Source organism: Antechinus flavipes, chromosome 4 (genome assembly GCF_016432865.1).
Source record: "Antechinus flavipes isolate AdamAnt ecotype Samford, QLD, Australia chromosome 4, AdamAnt_v2, whole genome shotgun sequence".
Lineage (NCBI taxonomy): Eukaryota > Metazoa > Chordata > Mammalia > Dasyuromorphia > Dasyuridae > Antechinus > Antechinus flavipes.
The window spans coordinates 388,524,573-388,540,232 of NC_067401.1; the positions used below are offsets into that span (position 1 = coordinate 388,524,573).

A 15,660-nucleotide genomic window follows, 5' to 3' on the forward strand; every position below is an offset into this window, starting at 1 on the left:
TTCTGTGAATCGGGTTCCCCTGGGCCACAAACTCCTTCTGTTCTTCCATCAGTCCTGGATTCTGCGTGCTTCTATACGTTGGGGACTGGCCAGAGGGAATCTAGCCGTCAGAGCATGGCCAGGAGTCTCTCTGCCTGCTGCCAACAAACATGAAAGATTCTGTGAGCCTGCTTTTGCAAGTGTGTGATGATATGCAATAAAGGGGCCCTGTCCTTGGTTTGAAAAATGCTTAGACAGTCTATGAATGCTTCCTATCTTCTTACTTCGCGGTGAAGAAAAGCCTTTTAATTGGTTCCTGATCCAGAAATAAAAGCACATGCTATCTCTCGCTGGGGTGCTGAGTGAGTCGGGAACTACGATAAGCCTCCAGGTAGTGATAAAAGTAGCCCATGATGTACTTCTAAAGGCTGGCTCAGAAAACCTATCCCTAGAATTAACAGCAGCTAGAGATAATTACACATACTCTGAGGACTAGACCCCCCTCCCCCCAACCCCATTACACATGTATAATCCATTTCTTTTTCTTAGTATACTTAAAACAAAAGTTGGGTTCCCCACCCCCAAAAAGAATGATAACTCACATGTATATAACCCTTCATAATCTGTTAGTTTTCCTCTCAATAACAAGATGAAGTGCAGAACACAAATAGTATTATCTCTATTTTACTGATGGAAAAAATAAAGCTAGTAAAGTCAAAGCAACTTTGTTCAATTAGCAGAGGATAAATCTTTCTTAGCAGCCAAGGGAAATGCCCATTTAATAATTACAACTATTATTATTATTAAGTTATATATAATTATTATATATAATTTTTATTAGAAATAACAGCTAGCATTTAAGTCTTTACAAAATATTATATATATATTTTTTATCCTCACAGCTACCCTGGGAGTTTTACAGAATTTTACAATGAAGGGTGGTAGAAGATTATAAGCAATATCTGCCTCATAACACAGCAAGAAGCGTCAGAGAGACAAAGACATTTTCAGAGAGTTTGGCGTGAGTCCCAATTAAACCAAATGATACTAAGAACATTTAAAGATGAAACCAAAAGGAAAATGACAAACAAAAATCAGAACAGATCTGTCAGGATTTCTCTAACAAATTATATCCCTCATTGCCCAAGAGAATATAAACTCCTAGAAGACAAGGTCTTTTCTTTTCTGTTTTTGTGAGACTCCCCTCCAACTTCCATGTAATACAATGTCAGGAACATACATTTGGTGAATTAAATTGAAATCTTGGTAATAATGGAATCACTTTTTTTGGATATTAACATCTCAGTCCCTGGTACACCCCATGAGTAAGAGGAACTACATTAAAGGACAAAAAAGTCTGGAAGGGCAGCTGAACCAGAGCAAATATGCTAAAAGAAAATCTGTGCTGAGGGTGACACAATTTTGAGGGATCAGTTTTCAAGCCAACTAAAAAGAAGATAAGATTAGTGAATGACTTAGAAAAATCCTAAGGAAAAAATATGACTTAAAAGTCATCAGTAACTTCTGACTCCATATAGCTACTTTCTTTTTTTAATTAAAAAAAACTTTATAAGAATAATCTATACATGAATTAATAATATCTTTGATGAAAAAAGGAAAAAGGGATAGATTTTCACAAATAATATTTTAGCAGACCACATCTCAGTCATACAACTGACTCAAAGATCTTACTCTGCTTAGTTTGCTCATTGTAAGAAAAAACATTTTTTGCATTTGATTAGGTAGATCAAAACACAGCCTTAAAAATTACCTTGCAATTGCATATATTTAACCTATATCAGATTGCTTGCTGTTTTGAGGAGGAGGGAAAAAAGGGAGGGAAGTTTTATAAAAATGAATGTTGAAAGCCATCTTTACATGTATTTGGAAAACTAAAATACAATATACCCCATGAACATTTAAAAGTCACGTAAGATTTGATAGATACAATGAAATTAATTTTGTTGGAGGAATCTTTAATTCTAATATCAAGACATAATATGAAATTTCTGATTCTAGTACCAAGAATCTAATATCCAGACATAAAACAGATCATACAACAACTATAGTCATTTTTCACTCTCAAACAGGTAAATATCCAGTGAAGATTAAAAGGAAGGATTTCTTAAGACTAATACAATCTTCCGGATGGGTCTGTTTAGGACAACATCACTTGATTATTTCAAAAATAGAATACTACTAAACCTTCTAAATGAGAGGATGGAGGATTTAAGCATATAAGCATTAGAAATAAGTAGCAAAAGGATAATAGACAGCTCCGAAGCTGCAGCACTGAGACCACAGTAATGATAAGCAGGTTGGGTGGATCCCCAGGTTCAAATTTCAACACACTATTGCAGTTGCTCTCTCCAAAGTTACCAACGCAAAATAGTTCAGTCATATCTGACTCTTCTTTTTTTTTATGTTACAAGTATCTATATATTTAAAATATATTAAATATTATCTGATATGTATGTATGCTTATTTATATAATATTTTCCTTAAAAGTTTATGTGCAATTTTATTCTTTATTATAGCTTTTTATTTACAAAACATATGCATGGTAATTTTTCAACACTGACCCTTGCAAAACCTTTTGTTTCAACTTTCTCCTCCTTTTTCTCATCCCCTCCCCTAGATGGCAGATAGATATCTGACTCTTCTTGACCCCCTTTGGAGTTTTCTTGGCAGATATCAGAATAGTTTGCTATTTCCTTCTCTGGCTCATTTTACAGGTGGGGAAACTGAGGCAAACAAGTCACATAGCTAGTAAGTGTGAAGATGAGTCTTCCTGGCACCAGGCCTGGCATTTCTTATACTATCTAGCTACCCTAAAAGGGAGGAAGTGGTAGAAAGAAATCAAGATTGGGGTGGTTTTGAGTTTTTGACCAAAATTACTTGACAGCATTTCTTAATTATCAGGCAGGACATGATGAGCCACACCTAAAGGCCAACCCACTTTCCCAGCTGCAGATTAGTCTGCAACTCTTAACCAACCTCCTCATTAAATTGTCTACCAATCAAAATCCTCTTATCTTTGCAGGGAAGTTTAAATGATGTATTGTAGGGCCCATCAGAAGAAATACACAACTAGAGTTATAATTTAATATTTCATTTTCACTAGTTACATGTTTTACATTTGTTTTTAAAATTGTGACTTCCAGATTCTTTCCTTCCTCCCTCCATCTCCAAATTGAGAAGGTATATGTAAGGTTATACAAAACAGACAACTAGATTTTAAAGACCCTGTCAGTCCTTATTGAAAAAAGCCATTGACCCAATTTGTTGGTTATTGCTAATTGATCGTGCTTAGATTCCTCATTTTGCTAGTGATCATTTGATTAGCAATTGGATACATCACTATTAATAAACTGTTATCTTGCCTCCCAAGAAATTGCCTCAATTTACCTTTGTTACATTTCCACTTACCACATCACCATCCCTTATAACTCTTTCAACTAGAGTGACTCTTTCTGGCCATCACTTCCATATGTGTCCTTGTTATTGTTTGTCCTATTTCTTGAAGAGGAATGACATCAGGCCTTAAGTGAGAGAGGACAGTGCACTTTCTCTCTAGAGCAATCTGGATCCAGTGGCAAGATACAGATCAGGATGATTGAAGATGGCCCTGGATGCAATGGAAGGGAGATCTTGGTCTTTTTAAGCTAAAGTCTTTAATAGGTACAGGAAGGAAGGAAATCAGCACCTAATTAAATACCTACTAAATGGTGGAGTTGCTCATAGCTTTACAAATACCTCATTGGTCCTCACTAGGAAGATTATAACAATTTTCTCTTTTTTTCAGTTTAGGAAACTGAGGCAGAGAGAAATGAAGGGATTTGTTCACGGTTACGGAGCTAGTTAAGTGTTTTTGAATTCAGGTTTAATTGAATCCAGCCCCTGGTTTCTGGAGGATGAGGCAATAGAGGGAAAGAAATAGGGAAGGATAGATTGAAGATGATCCTTTCCTCCAAGATTTAGTGTCCTGTAATAGAAAGATTGCCAGACTGTATTAGAACACTGGTATTTGTTCCAACTCAGCCAAAAAATATCTTGTGACCTTGCTAGTTATTTTGCCGGTCACCTTGCTGGTACCTTGCTTTTCCCTGCTAGGTGATGCAATGGATAGAGCGTCAAGGCTGGAGTGAGGAAGATTCATGTTTCCGAATTCAAATCCAATTCAGTCACTTACTAGCTGTGTGACCCTGGGCTAATCATTTAATGCAATTTGCCTCAATTTCCTCATCCATAAAATGAGGTGGGTAAAGAAATGGAAAATCATTCCAATATCTTTGCCAAGAAAATCCCAAATGGAGTCACAAAGTCAGACAGGACTGAAATGACTGAACAATAATTCCTCATCTATAAAATGAGGGAATTGGGTTAGATCAGTTCTTTACTTTTTTGTTTCTTGGACAGGTAGATCCTATACATCCCTTTTCAGAATATTTGTTTCCCTCCATTTGTAAGTGAAAGAAAAGCCAAATTGCAATTAGAGGAAAGTAATAAAGATGTAATTTCTTCCCCGACAAGTTCAAAGACTCCTCAAAATATACGTATAGATCCCCATGCCCCCCAGTTCAAAACCCCCTGGATTATAGATGCTTTTTGAGCATGCCCCCTTCCTACTCCAATGTTTCTTTCACAGCAGAATGGTCTTTGTCCCTACCTTCTACCTTTAGCCAAACTCCTGCACCTGGAAAGGGTTTGGGGGATAGAATGATGGTTTAAAACTCACTTTTAGAGAGGGCTAATTAAACCTTCATTAACACTTGGAACTAAAAATACCCCCCGAGGCTGGCTGGATGTTTGTGATCTGAAACAGCTATTTTCCCTTCCTTGCTATTTATAACAAAGTCTGGTTTCCTTTGTGGGTGACTCTTGCCTCCTCCCCTCGCTCTGGCGACAGAGGAAGTGGGGCTAATCTGGGAAATGGGAGCCTAAATCGTCCCCCCAATTCCGTCGGAGATCTATGGGCTCCTAGATCACAGAATTTTAGTGACTTTTAAATGGAGGCATAAACTAGAATCTGAGGCTGTATCACTCTGAAGGGGCAGTGCATCTTAGCCCCTTGTTGCCGTTGGAGCTCCTTTCCCTCCACGTGTGGCCAAGTTTGTCTGATGATCCTCAAGCTCCCATCGCATCCCCTGGGAACTGTCCTGCCCAGACAGCAGGGCCTGGACCCTCCCAGCTCCGTGGCTGGGTCTGGGAGCCCTCAGGAAGGAGAAGAGGCTGAGGCAACAGAAGCTTCCCAAGTCTTGACCCTGATGGGCCTTCATGCTTCCTGGGGAGTTGTTTTCTTAAGCCTTTAGCCATTGGTGCTTCCGTTTCCTTTCTCCTGGTCCCATGCCCTGACTTACCTTCTCCTCGGCGTTGGGATTGCAGTATGAGGAGGCGGGATGGGAGCAGTGAACCAGGCATTTCCCAGCAGAGAATCCTCGAGTCAGCTTGTATCAGAGTGATTCACTTAATCCTGCCGGAGGGGACCTCCTATGCAGCTCAGGGGCCAGCCAGGAAACTCCAGTTTGGCCTAGGCCCGAAAGAACTGGAATCCATCAGTGCAGCTCCGGAAGATGCTGGGCCAGATTCCTGGCTAACAATATTTAAATAGTTCCCATCTTTACAGAACTTTAAGCTTTGCATAGCTCCTTGTTCACAGCAAACCTCTGCTAAGTGGGTATTGCAAACATTGTCATCCATTAGACAGATGAGGCAGTTGAGGCTTAGAAACTTGTTTGAGCTTTCCCCCATAATGACAAGAGCTGAGATTCTAAAGTCTCTACTGCCTCCACAAAGCCTCTAGATGTCTATCTCCCAGAGAGTAGAGCTAGAAACAAAGCGGAGGATTTGGGGAGGGGGCGAACAGAAGGGACCCCAGATCAGGTCTCCCCATTAGGCTGGGCACCTCTTAGGATCAGTTAGATCACCTGAATGATGATTGGCCATTTGACACCCTCAGGAGCTTGTTTTACCTTTCCCTGATAGGGTTATCTGGTACCGTATTATGGTCACTGAGTTTGTGTTCCACCTCTTTGTGAACTCCATGAGGGCAGGACATTAATCTTGTTCTGTCTTTTGTAAACTCTGCATCTTCCTCAGGATTAAAACAGGGCTCTAGGTAGATGTTCAGTGCTACAAAGGCTTCAGGGGGAAAAGGGTAGGACCTGGAATCAGAAAAGTCTAAGTTTATTAGTTGTATGAGCCTGAGAAAGTCACTTAATTATTCTGTTCCTCAGTTTCCTCATCTGTAAAGTGGATATTAAAATAATAAATGGTCTCCCCAACATTCTTGCTGCAAGGCTTACATAAGTTCACTTATATAAAGCATTGTACAAGTCACTTATTCTGTGCCTCAGTTTCCTCATCTGTAAAATGGATATTAGAATAATAATAGTCTCCCCAACATTCTTGCTGCAAGGCTTACATAAGTTCACTTATATAAAGCATTGTACAAGTCACTTATTCTGTGCCTCAGTTTCCTCATCTGTGCCCTCCCCAACATTGTTGCTGCAAGGACTAAATGAGTTCACCTATATAAAACACTGTACAAATGTTCATTGTTATATTGTGATTGCAATGTGTTTGTCCTGTTCTGGGGAAAAGCTCCAGATTCCAAGGATATACCAGCCCATTGGGTTTGGTGTCCTTTTCAAGATTAAATTAGGACCCGGGGAAGGGGGCAGCCAGCCCTTTACCCCTACTTACCCTTTGTGGGCAGCACAGAGCAAATTCAGTCCCCCAGGATGGGAGAGTAGAGGTTGTCTATAAATAAATGGTTCTTTTCTGGGTCTCTGTAGTGGACAGTGTATGTAATATTAGCTAATTTATGGTGTAATTCTCTAATGTCTCCCTAGTGGGGGAGGCTCGACACAGCTCTTGGAGTCTTTATCATGTGGGTGATGGGAGTTCAGTAAAAGGTTCCTTGGGACCAAGGAGTGGGGGCAGGATAATCTGGGGGAAGAGAGTTCAAACATTATTTGCACATGCCAGCCTACTAACATGGGCTGGGGAATAGGCTCAGTCTTGATTGCTTCTAATATTTTGTTCCCTCCTTATCACCTTCTGTTTCTTCTAGGTCTGGTTCAAGCACCAGAGGCTTTGTGAAGCCTTCCCCGATGTGGATCCTCCAGCTGAAAAGGATCTCTCTGTACTCAGATTATTGTAGAACTGTAACTAAATCTCTTTATCCCCATCAAATTCTATCTTGTAGTACAATATTATTTAGGGTTTGAAGTTGTGGAGTTTTTCGGCTATGATTCTCATCATTTAATTGGTATAATTGGAACTCCCAGTGTGAAAACCCCTTCTCCCAAAGCCAAGTTGTAATTACTCAGCAGTTTAAAGCCTTGTCTAGATGTCGAAGTGAATGGAGCACTAGAGTCAGAAGGATTTGAATTCAAATTTGGACTCAGACATGTACGAGACTGTGTGACTCTAGGCAAGTTATTTAATTCCATTGCCTCAAAATAATAATAATAATAACAACAATAATAATAATAATGAAGAAGGAGAAGAAGAAAGAGGAGAAAGAAAAAGAAGGAGGAAAAAGAAGAAGGAGGAGGAAGAGGAGGAGGAGGAGGAGGAAGAAGAGGAGGAGCAGGAGAAGGAGGAGGAGGAGGAAAAGGAGAAGGAGGAGCAAGAGGAAGAAGAGGGAAAGGAGGAGAAGGAGGAGGAGGAGGAGGGAAAGGAGGAGAAGGAGGAAGAGGAAAAAGAGGAGGAGGAAGAGAAGGAAGAGGAGGAGAAGAAGGAGAAGGTAATCCTGCCTGGATGTATTGATGGATTAAGGGACTTAACTAGGTTCTTATTGCCCGAATGTGTCAAAAGCAGCATCTTGAATTCCATCTGCTCTTCTAGCCTTAGAAGCCGACTCTACTCACCAACACTGATTTATTTACGAGTCACATCACTCCCTAGCAGATGGTAAACTCCTTGAAAGTAGGGACTATATCCCGGATGAGGAAATTCCATCTACTATTACAGATTGGCATCTCTTTGATTTATAGTCTTAGAGAAATGCTCAGAGAACTGGAAATTAGTCTTGCCCAGAGTCACAGCCCGACAGTATGTCGGCAAGACTTCAGTCCTGCTCTCCTAGTCTCTGAAGCCAGCCACTACACGTGCCTCCGTCCATTAGCAAGAGTACACGAATTTATTTTTAATTTTTGATAAGTATGCTATTTAATTGTTTTAACCAAGTCCAAGTCTTTGGGACCTCATTTGGGGTTTTCTTGGCCAAGACACTGGGAGTGGCTCGCCATTTCCTTCTCCAGCTCATTTTACAGAGGACACTGAGATAGGCGACAAGCCCAGAGCCACGCAGCTCATAAGTGTCTGGGGCCATATTTGAACTCAGATTTTCCTGACTCCAGGTCCAGTACTCTGACCAGCTGTATTTCAATGTAATTTCCTTACTAATCCTGTGTGTTTCACTTTACCGTTTAAAACATTCTGAGAAGGGATCTCTAAGCTTTACTAGATTGCCAGCGGGGTCCAGGAAGACCCGGAGAACTGCTATGACGCTATGACACAAGGGGAAAACCCAAGAACCTCTTAGAGCTAATTTAAAACCCTATTTAAAATCCAGCTTTGGTTGTGAGTCGGCACGGTGGGTGTGGGGAAGGACTCCCTCCAGTCCGTCCTGCGGCGTCCAGTAGCGCTGAGTGGCCGGAGACGGTGGCCGGAGTTAGTGGCCGGAGATCTGCGGAGGTTAAGGAGCTCAGAAGCCCAGGGGTCAGGCTGAAGACGGGCACTGGGATGGGCTCGGGCCAAAGCCACTTCCTGGTTGAAGTGACTCAGATTTCGGGGCTGTCTCTTTCTCCGAGTCAGGATGCTGCGGAGGCAGAAGAGGGTCAGGGAGAAGAAGATGAGGCAACAGCTCTGGGGGAGGGGAGACTTCCTTGCTTAAAATGACCTTTGGTCTTGTTCCTCCCTAGTGAGCTTAACGGGGATGGGGGAGGGAGAGCGTCAGAGGATTGTAGAAGGAGGAGGTCAGACTCCGGGATCTCCTATGTCCCTTCCAGTTCCGAAGGCTACAGTCCTGTCATCCTGAGAGAGGGAAGATTTATCCACGTTTCCTAAGTCGTCTCCTTGCCAAAAACTCCGACAGAATTTCGTCATCTGAGGGTGATGCAAGAGGCTCTGGAGTCAGGTCCCACAGCTGGGGGATAGCATCCCTCTTCTCCAGCCCATCCCGCCCCCCTCCAATCCACCCGGAAGTGCCGGCCACATCTGGAACCGGCAGCTGGGTTCTTCTCCTGGTCTGGGTCCAGGGCAGGGAGGCAGCTGGCTACGGAGCCATCTGAATGACCCCAATGTGTTGGGGGATTTGGGGGTGTGGGAGAGTGGGGAAGAGGAGGGGGAGGAACCTGGCGGGCAGCTCCCAAGGACTGCAGCCGGGGGGCTTCCCGGAGACCCTGCTCTCCGTTTGTCCTTCCAAGATTCCCTCTTTTCCCATCTGGTCTCCTGAGCTTTTCCTGGGTCCTCCCTTGTCCCCTGACAGCTCCTTCTAGCTGTTGCCCCCCTTCCTCTCCGTTTCTGACTCTCTCCTCGGCTCACTTCCTAAGCCCGGTCCAGGTGCTGGGGCCTCTTTCTCTTGAAAGTTGAGACCATTTCATTTTCTGCATTGCCTAGCACTGTGTCTGATTTAGGAGGGAGACTGTTTAGTAAAAGCTGGTGGGTGGATTTCCTCTTGCCCCCAGGATAGCTCCCCTCCCAAGAGATGCCCCACCTCCTCTTTGCAACAACTTTCTCTTGGTCCTTCTTAGGATGATATGAAAGAGTCATCTGTAGGTCATACGGAGGCATTGGGGGTTGGGTAAGGGAAGGCAGATCTCGCTTGGAGGGGGTGGGAAGATGGGAAAGGAAGCAGTGAGAGGATGAGGATGGAAGAGAAGAAAGGCATTGTAAATAAATTAGCTTTAACGTGGGACTGGGAGGGAGAGAAAGTGACAAGCAGAGGTGGGGGAGGGAAGGAGGGAAGAAAGGAGGGAGAGACATGAAGAGTCAGAGAAAGAGACAGACAGAAAAGGAGAGAGAGAGAGAGGAGAAAGGAAGAGAGAGCATGAGAGAAAAAGAAAGAATGAGAGACAAAGGGACAGAGACAAATCAAGAGACAAGACAAGAGAAAGACAAAGAGATAGAGACAGAGGAACAGAAAGAGAAGGAAGAGGAGGCAGAGGAGGAAAAGAAGATGAGAGAGGAGGAAAAAGAGAGATACAGAGACAGAAGAGAAAGAAAATAGGAGAGAAAAAAAGAAAGAAAAGGGAGAAAAGAGGAGTGGGAAAGGGAGAAGAAAGATGGGGAGAGAAGAAGGGAAGGAAGGTACTCTTTAAATAAGAATAGAAAGAATTTCTTGGGTGAAAACTCTCTCCCTGACTCATTTTTGTATTTTCCCTAAATATGTGTGTGTCTCTTCCAATTCTCTATCTCGGTGAGGTGAGTGTCTGGCTTCAGTTTTCATTTATATGTAGATGATTCCTCAGATCCCTGAACATTAACCTAATTTATCCCCCAAGTTCAAATCCTCCCTCACTGACTATCAACTAGTCATCTCCACCTGGATATTCTTTTGGCACTTTATAGACAAATCTTCTCAAATCGTAGTCAAAGCTAGCTAAGCGGTACATTAACTTAATGCTGGGGCTGGAGACTGAAAAACCAAAGTTCAAATTCAGATTGAAAAATTTAATAGCTATGTAACCCTGGGCAATTCACTTAATCTCATTTTTTTCATCTGTAAAATGGAGATAGCAGCACCTATTTCCCAAGATTATAAGGATCAAATAAGGTAATCTTTGTAAACATAATTCCTGGCACATAGATGCAATAAGAATAATAGCTACTATTATTCATCCTCTCTCTCCTCCCCCACAAATCCTGCCTTTCCTTCCAATTCATCTATTTCTGTTCATAGCACCTCCTTCTTCTCCAGTACCAGGGAATATCAGAGTACTCGGTTATCCAGATACTAGAGTCATTTTTGATGCTCCCTCACCCTCCACATCCAATCAGTTGTCAAGCCATGTTTTATTTCTTCTCTTATCTCTTTCTACCCCCTCCTTCCTTTGTATTTATCCTATTTTAGGTCCATATTACATATTGTAGAGTTTCATAATGGCCTCCCAATCAATTAACATGTCTCCAGTCTTTCTCCTCTCCAATCCACCCTTCACCCAACTATTGAAATCATCTGTTAAAGGCACAGATTTCACTGTCTACTTCTCAAAAACCAGCAGCAGTTCCCAGTTCATTCTACGATGAAGTACAAATTCCTAAACCTAACATTCCAGAGTCTTAATGTAACCAGTTGCCAGCTTATCTTTCTAATATTATATTCCATCCTTTCACAGTCTCTAAATTCTGGCCAAAGGGATCAATACTGGTCTGGTCCTGCTTAGTTCTCCTTATGTACCACGGCATAAACTAACCTTTATAAGATCCATCCACAGAGCCATATCTCTCCCTATCAGAAGAATCCTTTTCTTCCTCAGTTTCTGCCTCCACACTGAAGTCTTTCCTGATCTGGGAGTAGTTTCTCATTTCTTATTTAAGTTTTGTTTTGTTTTGTTGTCAAGATGAGATTTCTTTGGGATTGGGAATTCCAAGTAAGGGTACTTTTATTTCCAGATTTTGGACTAGGTGAAAGAGGAGATTCTTTGCCTCAAAGGTTACCTAGTCTTAATCACTTAATAATTTCTACCTTATTGACAAAGAGACCTGAGTTTCAATTGATAAATGATGGACAAAAGCAGCTACATCCAAAGAAAGAACACTGGGAAACAAATGTGAACTATCTGCATTTTTGTTTTTCTTCCCTGGTTATTTATACCTTCTGAATCCAATTCTCCCTATGCAACAAGAGAACTGTTCGGTTCTGCAAACATATATTGTATCTGGGATATACTGCAACATATCCAACATATAAAGGACAGCTTGCCATCTAGGGGAGGGGGTGGAGGGAGGGAGGGGAAAAAATTGGAACAGAAACGAGTGCAAAGGATAATGTTGTAAAAAAAAAAAATTACCCTGGCATGGATTCTGTCAATATAAAGTAATTATTAAATAAAAATAAAAAAAATAATTTCTACCTTAGTGTCTCTGGTTTTAGAAAGCTGCCTGGCTGACTGCTAGTCAGATATTCCTGACTCTCGAGTTCTTTTCCTATTCTACTGACATAGAGTGATGGATTATTTAAAGCTGAAAGATCTTCTATTGCAACCCTTCTCAGTTTGCAAATGAGAAGGGGTTAAGTGTCTCAAATTGTCTCAATGTCACTTTACTAGTAATAGGCAAGGTCAAGATTCTAACAGAATAGTAGATGATGCAGTGGATAGAACATCAGGCCTTGAGTCACGAGGATTCATCTTGAATTTAAATCTGGCTTTAGCTTACTAGCTGTGTGACCCTGGGCAAATCACTTATCTCTATTTGCCTCAGTTTCCTCATCTATCAAATGAGCTGGAAAAGGAAATGGCAAACTACTCCGAAATCTTTGCCAAGAAAACCCTAAAGGTTTTCATAAAGGATTGAAATGACAAAGAATGATAAAACCTCTAATTTGGAATGAAGTTCTTTTTTCATAGTAAAGCACCGATTTCCTCTTCATATTGTCAGACAATTTTGTCTAGATCTCTTTTTTGCCCTATTTACTTTCAGGTAATTGTTTTTTCCCCTCTGTTTTAGAGGGCAGAGATTGAATTTTTTTTTTAATCTTTATATCTCCAGTACATACACAGTGCCTTGCACCTACCGAGTAGATGAATAAATATTTCTTGAATTTCTCTAATAAGGGTTGTTGCCCCCTGGAATGATAGAGGTCATGAAATTGCCTTGGGGAGGAAAATGAGTTGGATTATGCTTTAAGTATAATTAAATTCATTTGTTCAGGTACCCTTGACATACAGTAAATGCTTAATAAGTGCTTTTTAATGAATTCATTTCCTTAGGGATTCATCTATGATTGAACTCCAGGATTGGGAGTTAGGAAACTCTGGCTCTACCGATGAGTCAATAAGCATTTATTAGATTGACCTTCATGTGTCAGACACTGGGGGTGCAAAAAACAACCCCTAAATCAAGGAGCTCCCCATCTAATTCAGAAGACAAGCAAATACTTTCTGTTCTTCCATCTAAAACAGTTTAACCCAGCTATGTGACTTTGGGCAAGTAAGCCATTGCGCCTAATATTTACCCTATTTAGATTTTTGTGATTTGTAGAGTAAGGGAACAGGGCTAGATATCCTTTAAGGTCACATCTAATTCGGGGTGTGCTGGAACCAACTGGAGACTTTTTAGGGTGAAGATTTACACCTCAGAAATCGCGGAGGTGGTTAATGGAAAGCAATGGTGAAAACATGAAAAATGCAGAATAATACAGAGTAAATTGTGTTCACTTCCAACGCTTTGGAAGACAGCCGGTCCTTGGAGTCGTTTTCAGATCAAAGATTCCTTGTTGAGTTTGAAGATCAGGTTTAGATGCGGGAGTTTCTAGGAAAGAAACCGCCCTTAGTCTCCGGGGTTAGATTGCAAACTCCTTGAAGGCAGGGATGACAATTCCACACTTTACTTCCCTCCCCAAGGTAATTTCGTGACCTCATTCTAACGGGTGAGCATTCAACAACGCGGATCTAGTGGAATTCCACAGATTTGTACAAAGTTCAAGACATAGCGTAGGCACTGGATTTACGGAGATTTAAAAAAAAATAACTCAATTTCTCTGTACTCCAAGGGGACCGGGAAATTAGATCAATGTCTGACATTTAGTAGGTGCTTCATATATGTTCATGGATGATATTGATCGAGTCTCAGTTTCTCCCTCTGTAAAATGGGGCTAATAATACTCCCCCCTTCTCTTCCACCCAGCGGGTCAAGAAATGTGACCTGGGATTAGAGCTATTAACGAATGCCATTCGGAGAAAGGATAAATAACCCCTACGGGAGAGGAGGGGAGGGGGAAGGGGCAACCGCTCCAGAAAGGCAAGAGAGGTGGAAGGTAGCCAAGAGGTCCCTTTAAAGGAGGAGGCCCCGCCCCTTCTGTTCTCCTCCGCGCCTGACTGGTCCGCGCCGGGCAGGGGGCGGGGCCAGGCGCAGGCTCTGCGGAGGGTGTGGGGGCGGGGTCTCCAGCCCGCCCGGCCCCCGCCCCCTTTGTTCCCGCTGCCGCTGGAGGTGGCTGGAGAAGGGTGGTAGGTGCGCGCGGGGGTGTGGGGGTGTGAGCGCGGGTGCGAGTATGTGAGCGGGTGCGGGGGGGAGTGCGTGCGGGAGGGGGTGTGGATGGAGCTGGTCAGTTTCGGCCTCAGCTGTCAGGTCAATTTCACCGCAGAGCCTCAGGGCCCCAGCCACATGGAGGGCGCACGGGCGAACGGGGAGCTCCGGGGTTCTGCTGCCCGCTCCCCATGAGCCCCGCCGCCACCGCCGCCGCGGGAGAGCATGTCACCTCCAACCGCAGCCACAGCCGCCGCCGCCGCCGCAGCCGCAGCAGCCGCCGCCGCCGCCGCAGCCGCCGCCGCAGCAGCTCACGACTCCGGGGCCAGCGCAGCTTCCTCCCGTTCCTCCTGCATCCTCAGGCACTGGCTCTTTGACTCGATTCCCTGATCCATGCCAGAGGTCCCCGGAGATCTGGGAGAGCCATGGCAAGCCAGGGTGACTGCTGTGTCAAGGTGGCCGTCAGGTAGGAGCCGGGGAAGGGGGGAGGGGCGTGTGTGTGTGTGTGTGGAGAGGGGAGGGGGCGCCGGGGGTGCGGCTCCTCGGCGCAGCTTTGTTTCAGGTGGGGAGCCCGGACCACCCCACCCCACCCCACCCCCAGTTCCACGTTCTCTTCGCGTTCTGCGGCGTGGGGATCCCTGAATGACCGGAGCTTTCAGGCTGATGGGGGGGGGGGGGTTCCCAGGAGTGCGACCGGAGGGTGGCTTTGTTTGGGAGATCATATCCACCTCTTCTCTTGGGAGCCCTTAATGAACAGAAAATCGAACAAACAAGGAAATCCGGTATTTCACACCCAGCCCTAGCCCAGGCCGGGGCATCTGTGTGTTTCCTCTTCAACGCCCCGAGTGTTGTCTCATTAGGGATTATTATTATTTTTTTAAGTTTTTTTTTTTTTAAACCAACAAATTCCAGGCTCTTGCCAGTCGAGAGCTGCAGTCCTCGCTGCCGCTGGACTCGGATTCCCACCCCACCCCCCCACCCCATCCCCACCCCCCCACCCCCATCACCCCCGCCGCCCGCCCTGATACTGCGCGGCTCTCCGAACAAAGATCTCCTTCCCCGATTGCTGCTGTCTCCTTGGCCCGGGTGGGGGGAGAGGGGAAGGCTGGTTTCTCATTGGGGTTGTTCCTTAGAGGGGGGATCCAGGTTCCCTCAGTGGGGAAGGAACCCGGCTCGAGTCATTGTTTTCTGAGACTGACAGTGTTCGTCTCTCCTGATCTTTGGGTCTGTTTCAGTGTTTGTGGGAAAGGGGCAACTACCTGGGGATCCATTTTGTATGGATGTTGGGAGGTGAAACATTGACAGATGAGGGTGGGAGTGCAGAGGAAATGGCAAAGGGGGCTTGCGAGGGCGCGGAAGGGTGTCGATGTCGCCTTTCTCTGAGGTGAAAGCAGGAAATGCTGCAAAGTTGAACCTTCTGAGGCCTTTTATTGCTCTCCGATGGGGTAATGTGGCTTTGCCTGACCTTTCTCATCCACCCTC

The 15,660-nt window shown here is 43.9% G+C and overlaps 1 protein-coding gene across 5 annotated transcripts in view; it reads left to right on the top strand.

Moving 5' to 3' along the window:
• Window positions 1-14,086: 14,086 nt before the first annotated feature.
• KIF21B (kinesin family member 21B) overlaps window positions 14,087-15,660 on the top strand; it is a 69,080-nt gene continuing 67,506 nt past the window's right edge. For 3 of the 5 annotated variants that reach the window (XR_007953805.1, XR_007953806.1, XM_051998679.1), the window contains exon 1: window positions 14,218-14,644. Coding sequence is in view for 2 of the 5 variants with exons in the window: in XM_051998679.1 (XP_051854639.1) it covers window positions 14,604-14,644 (41 nt within the window). In the remaining 3 variants the exon portion in view is untranslated. Of the gene's footprint in view, window positions 14,160-14,216; window positions 14,645-15,660 lie in introns of those variants that run through there. The other 2 variants (XR_007953804.1, XM_051998678.1) reach the window with 2 other exon arrangements.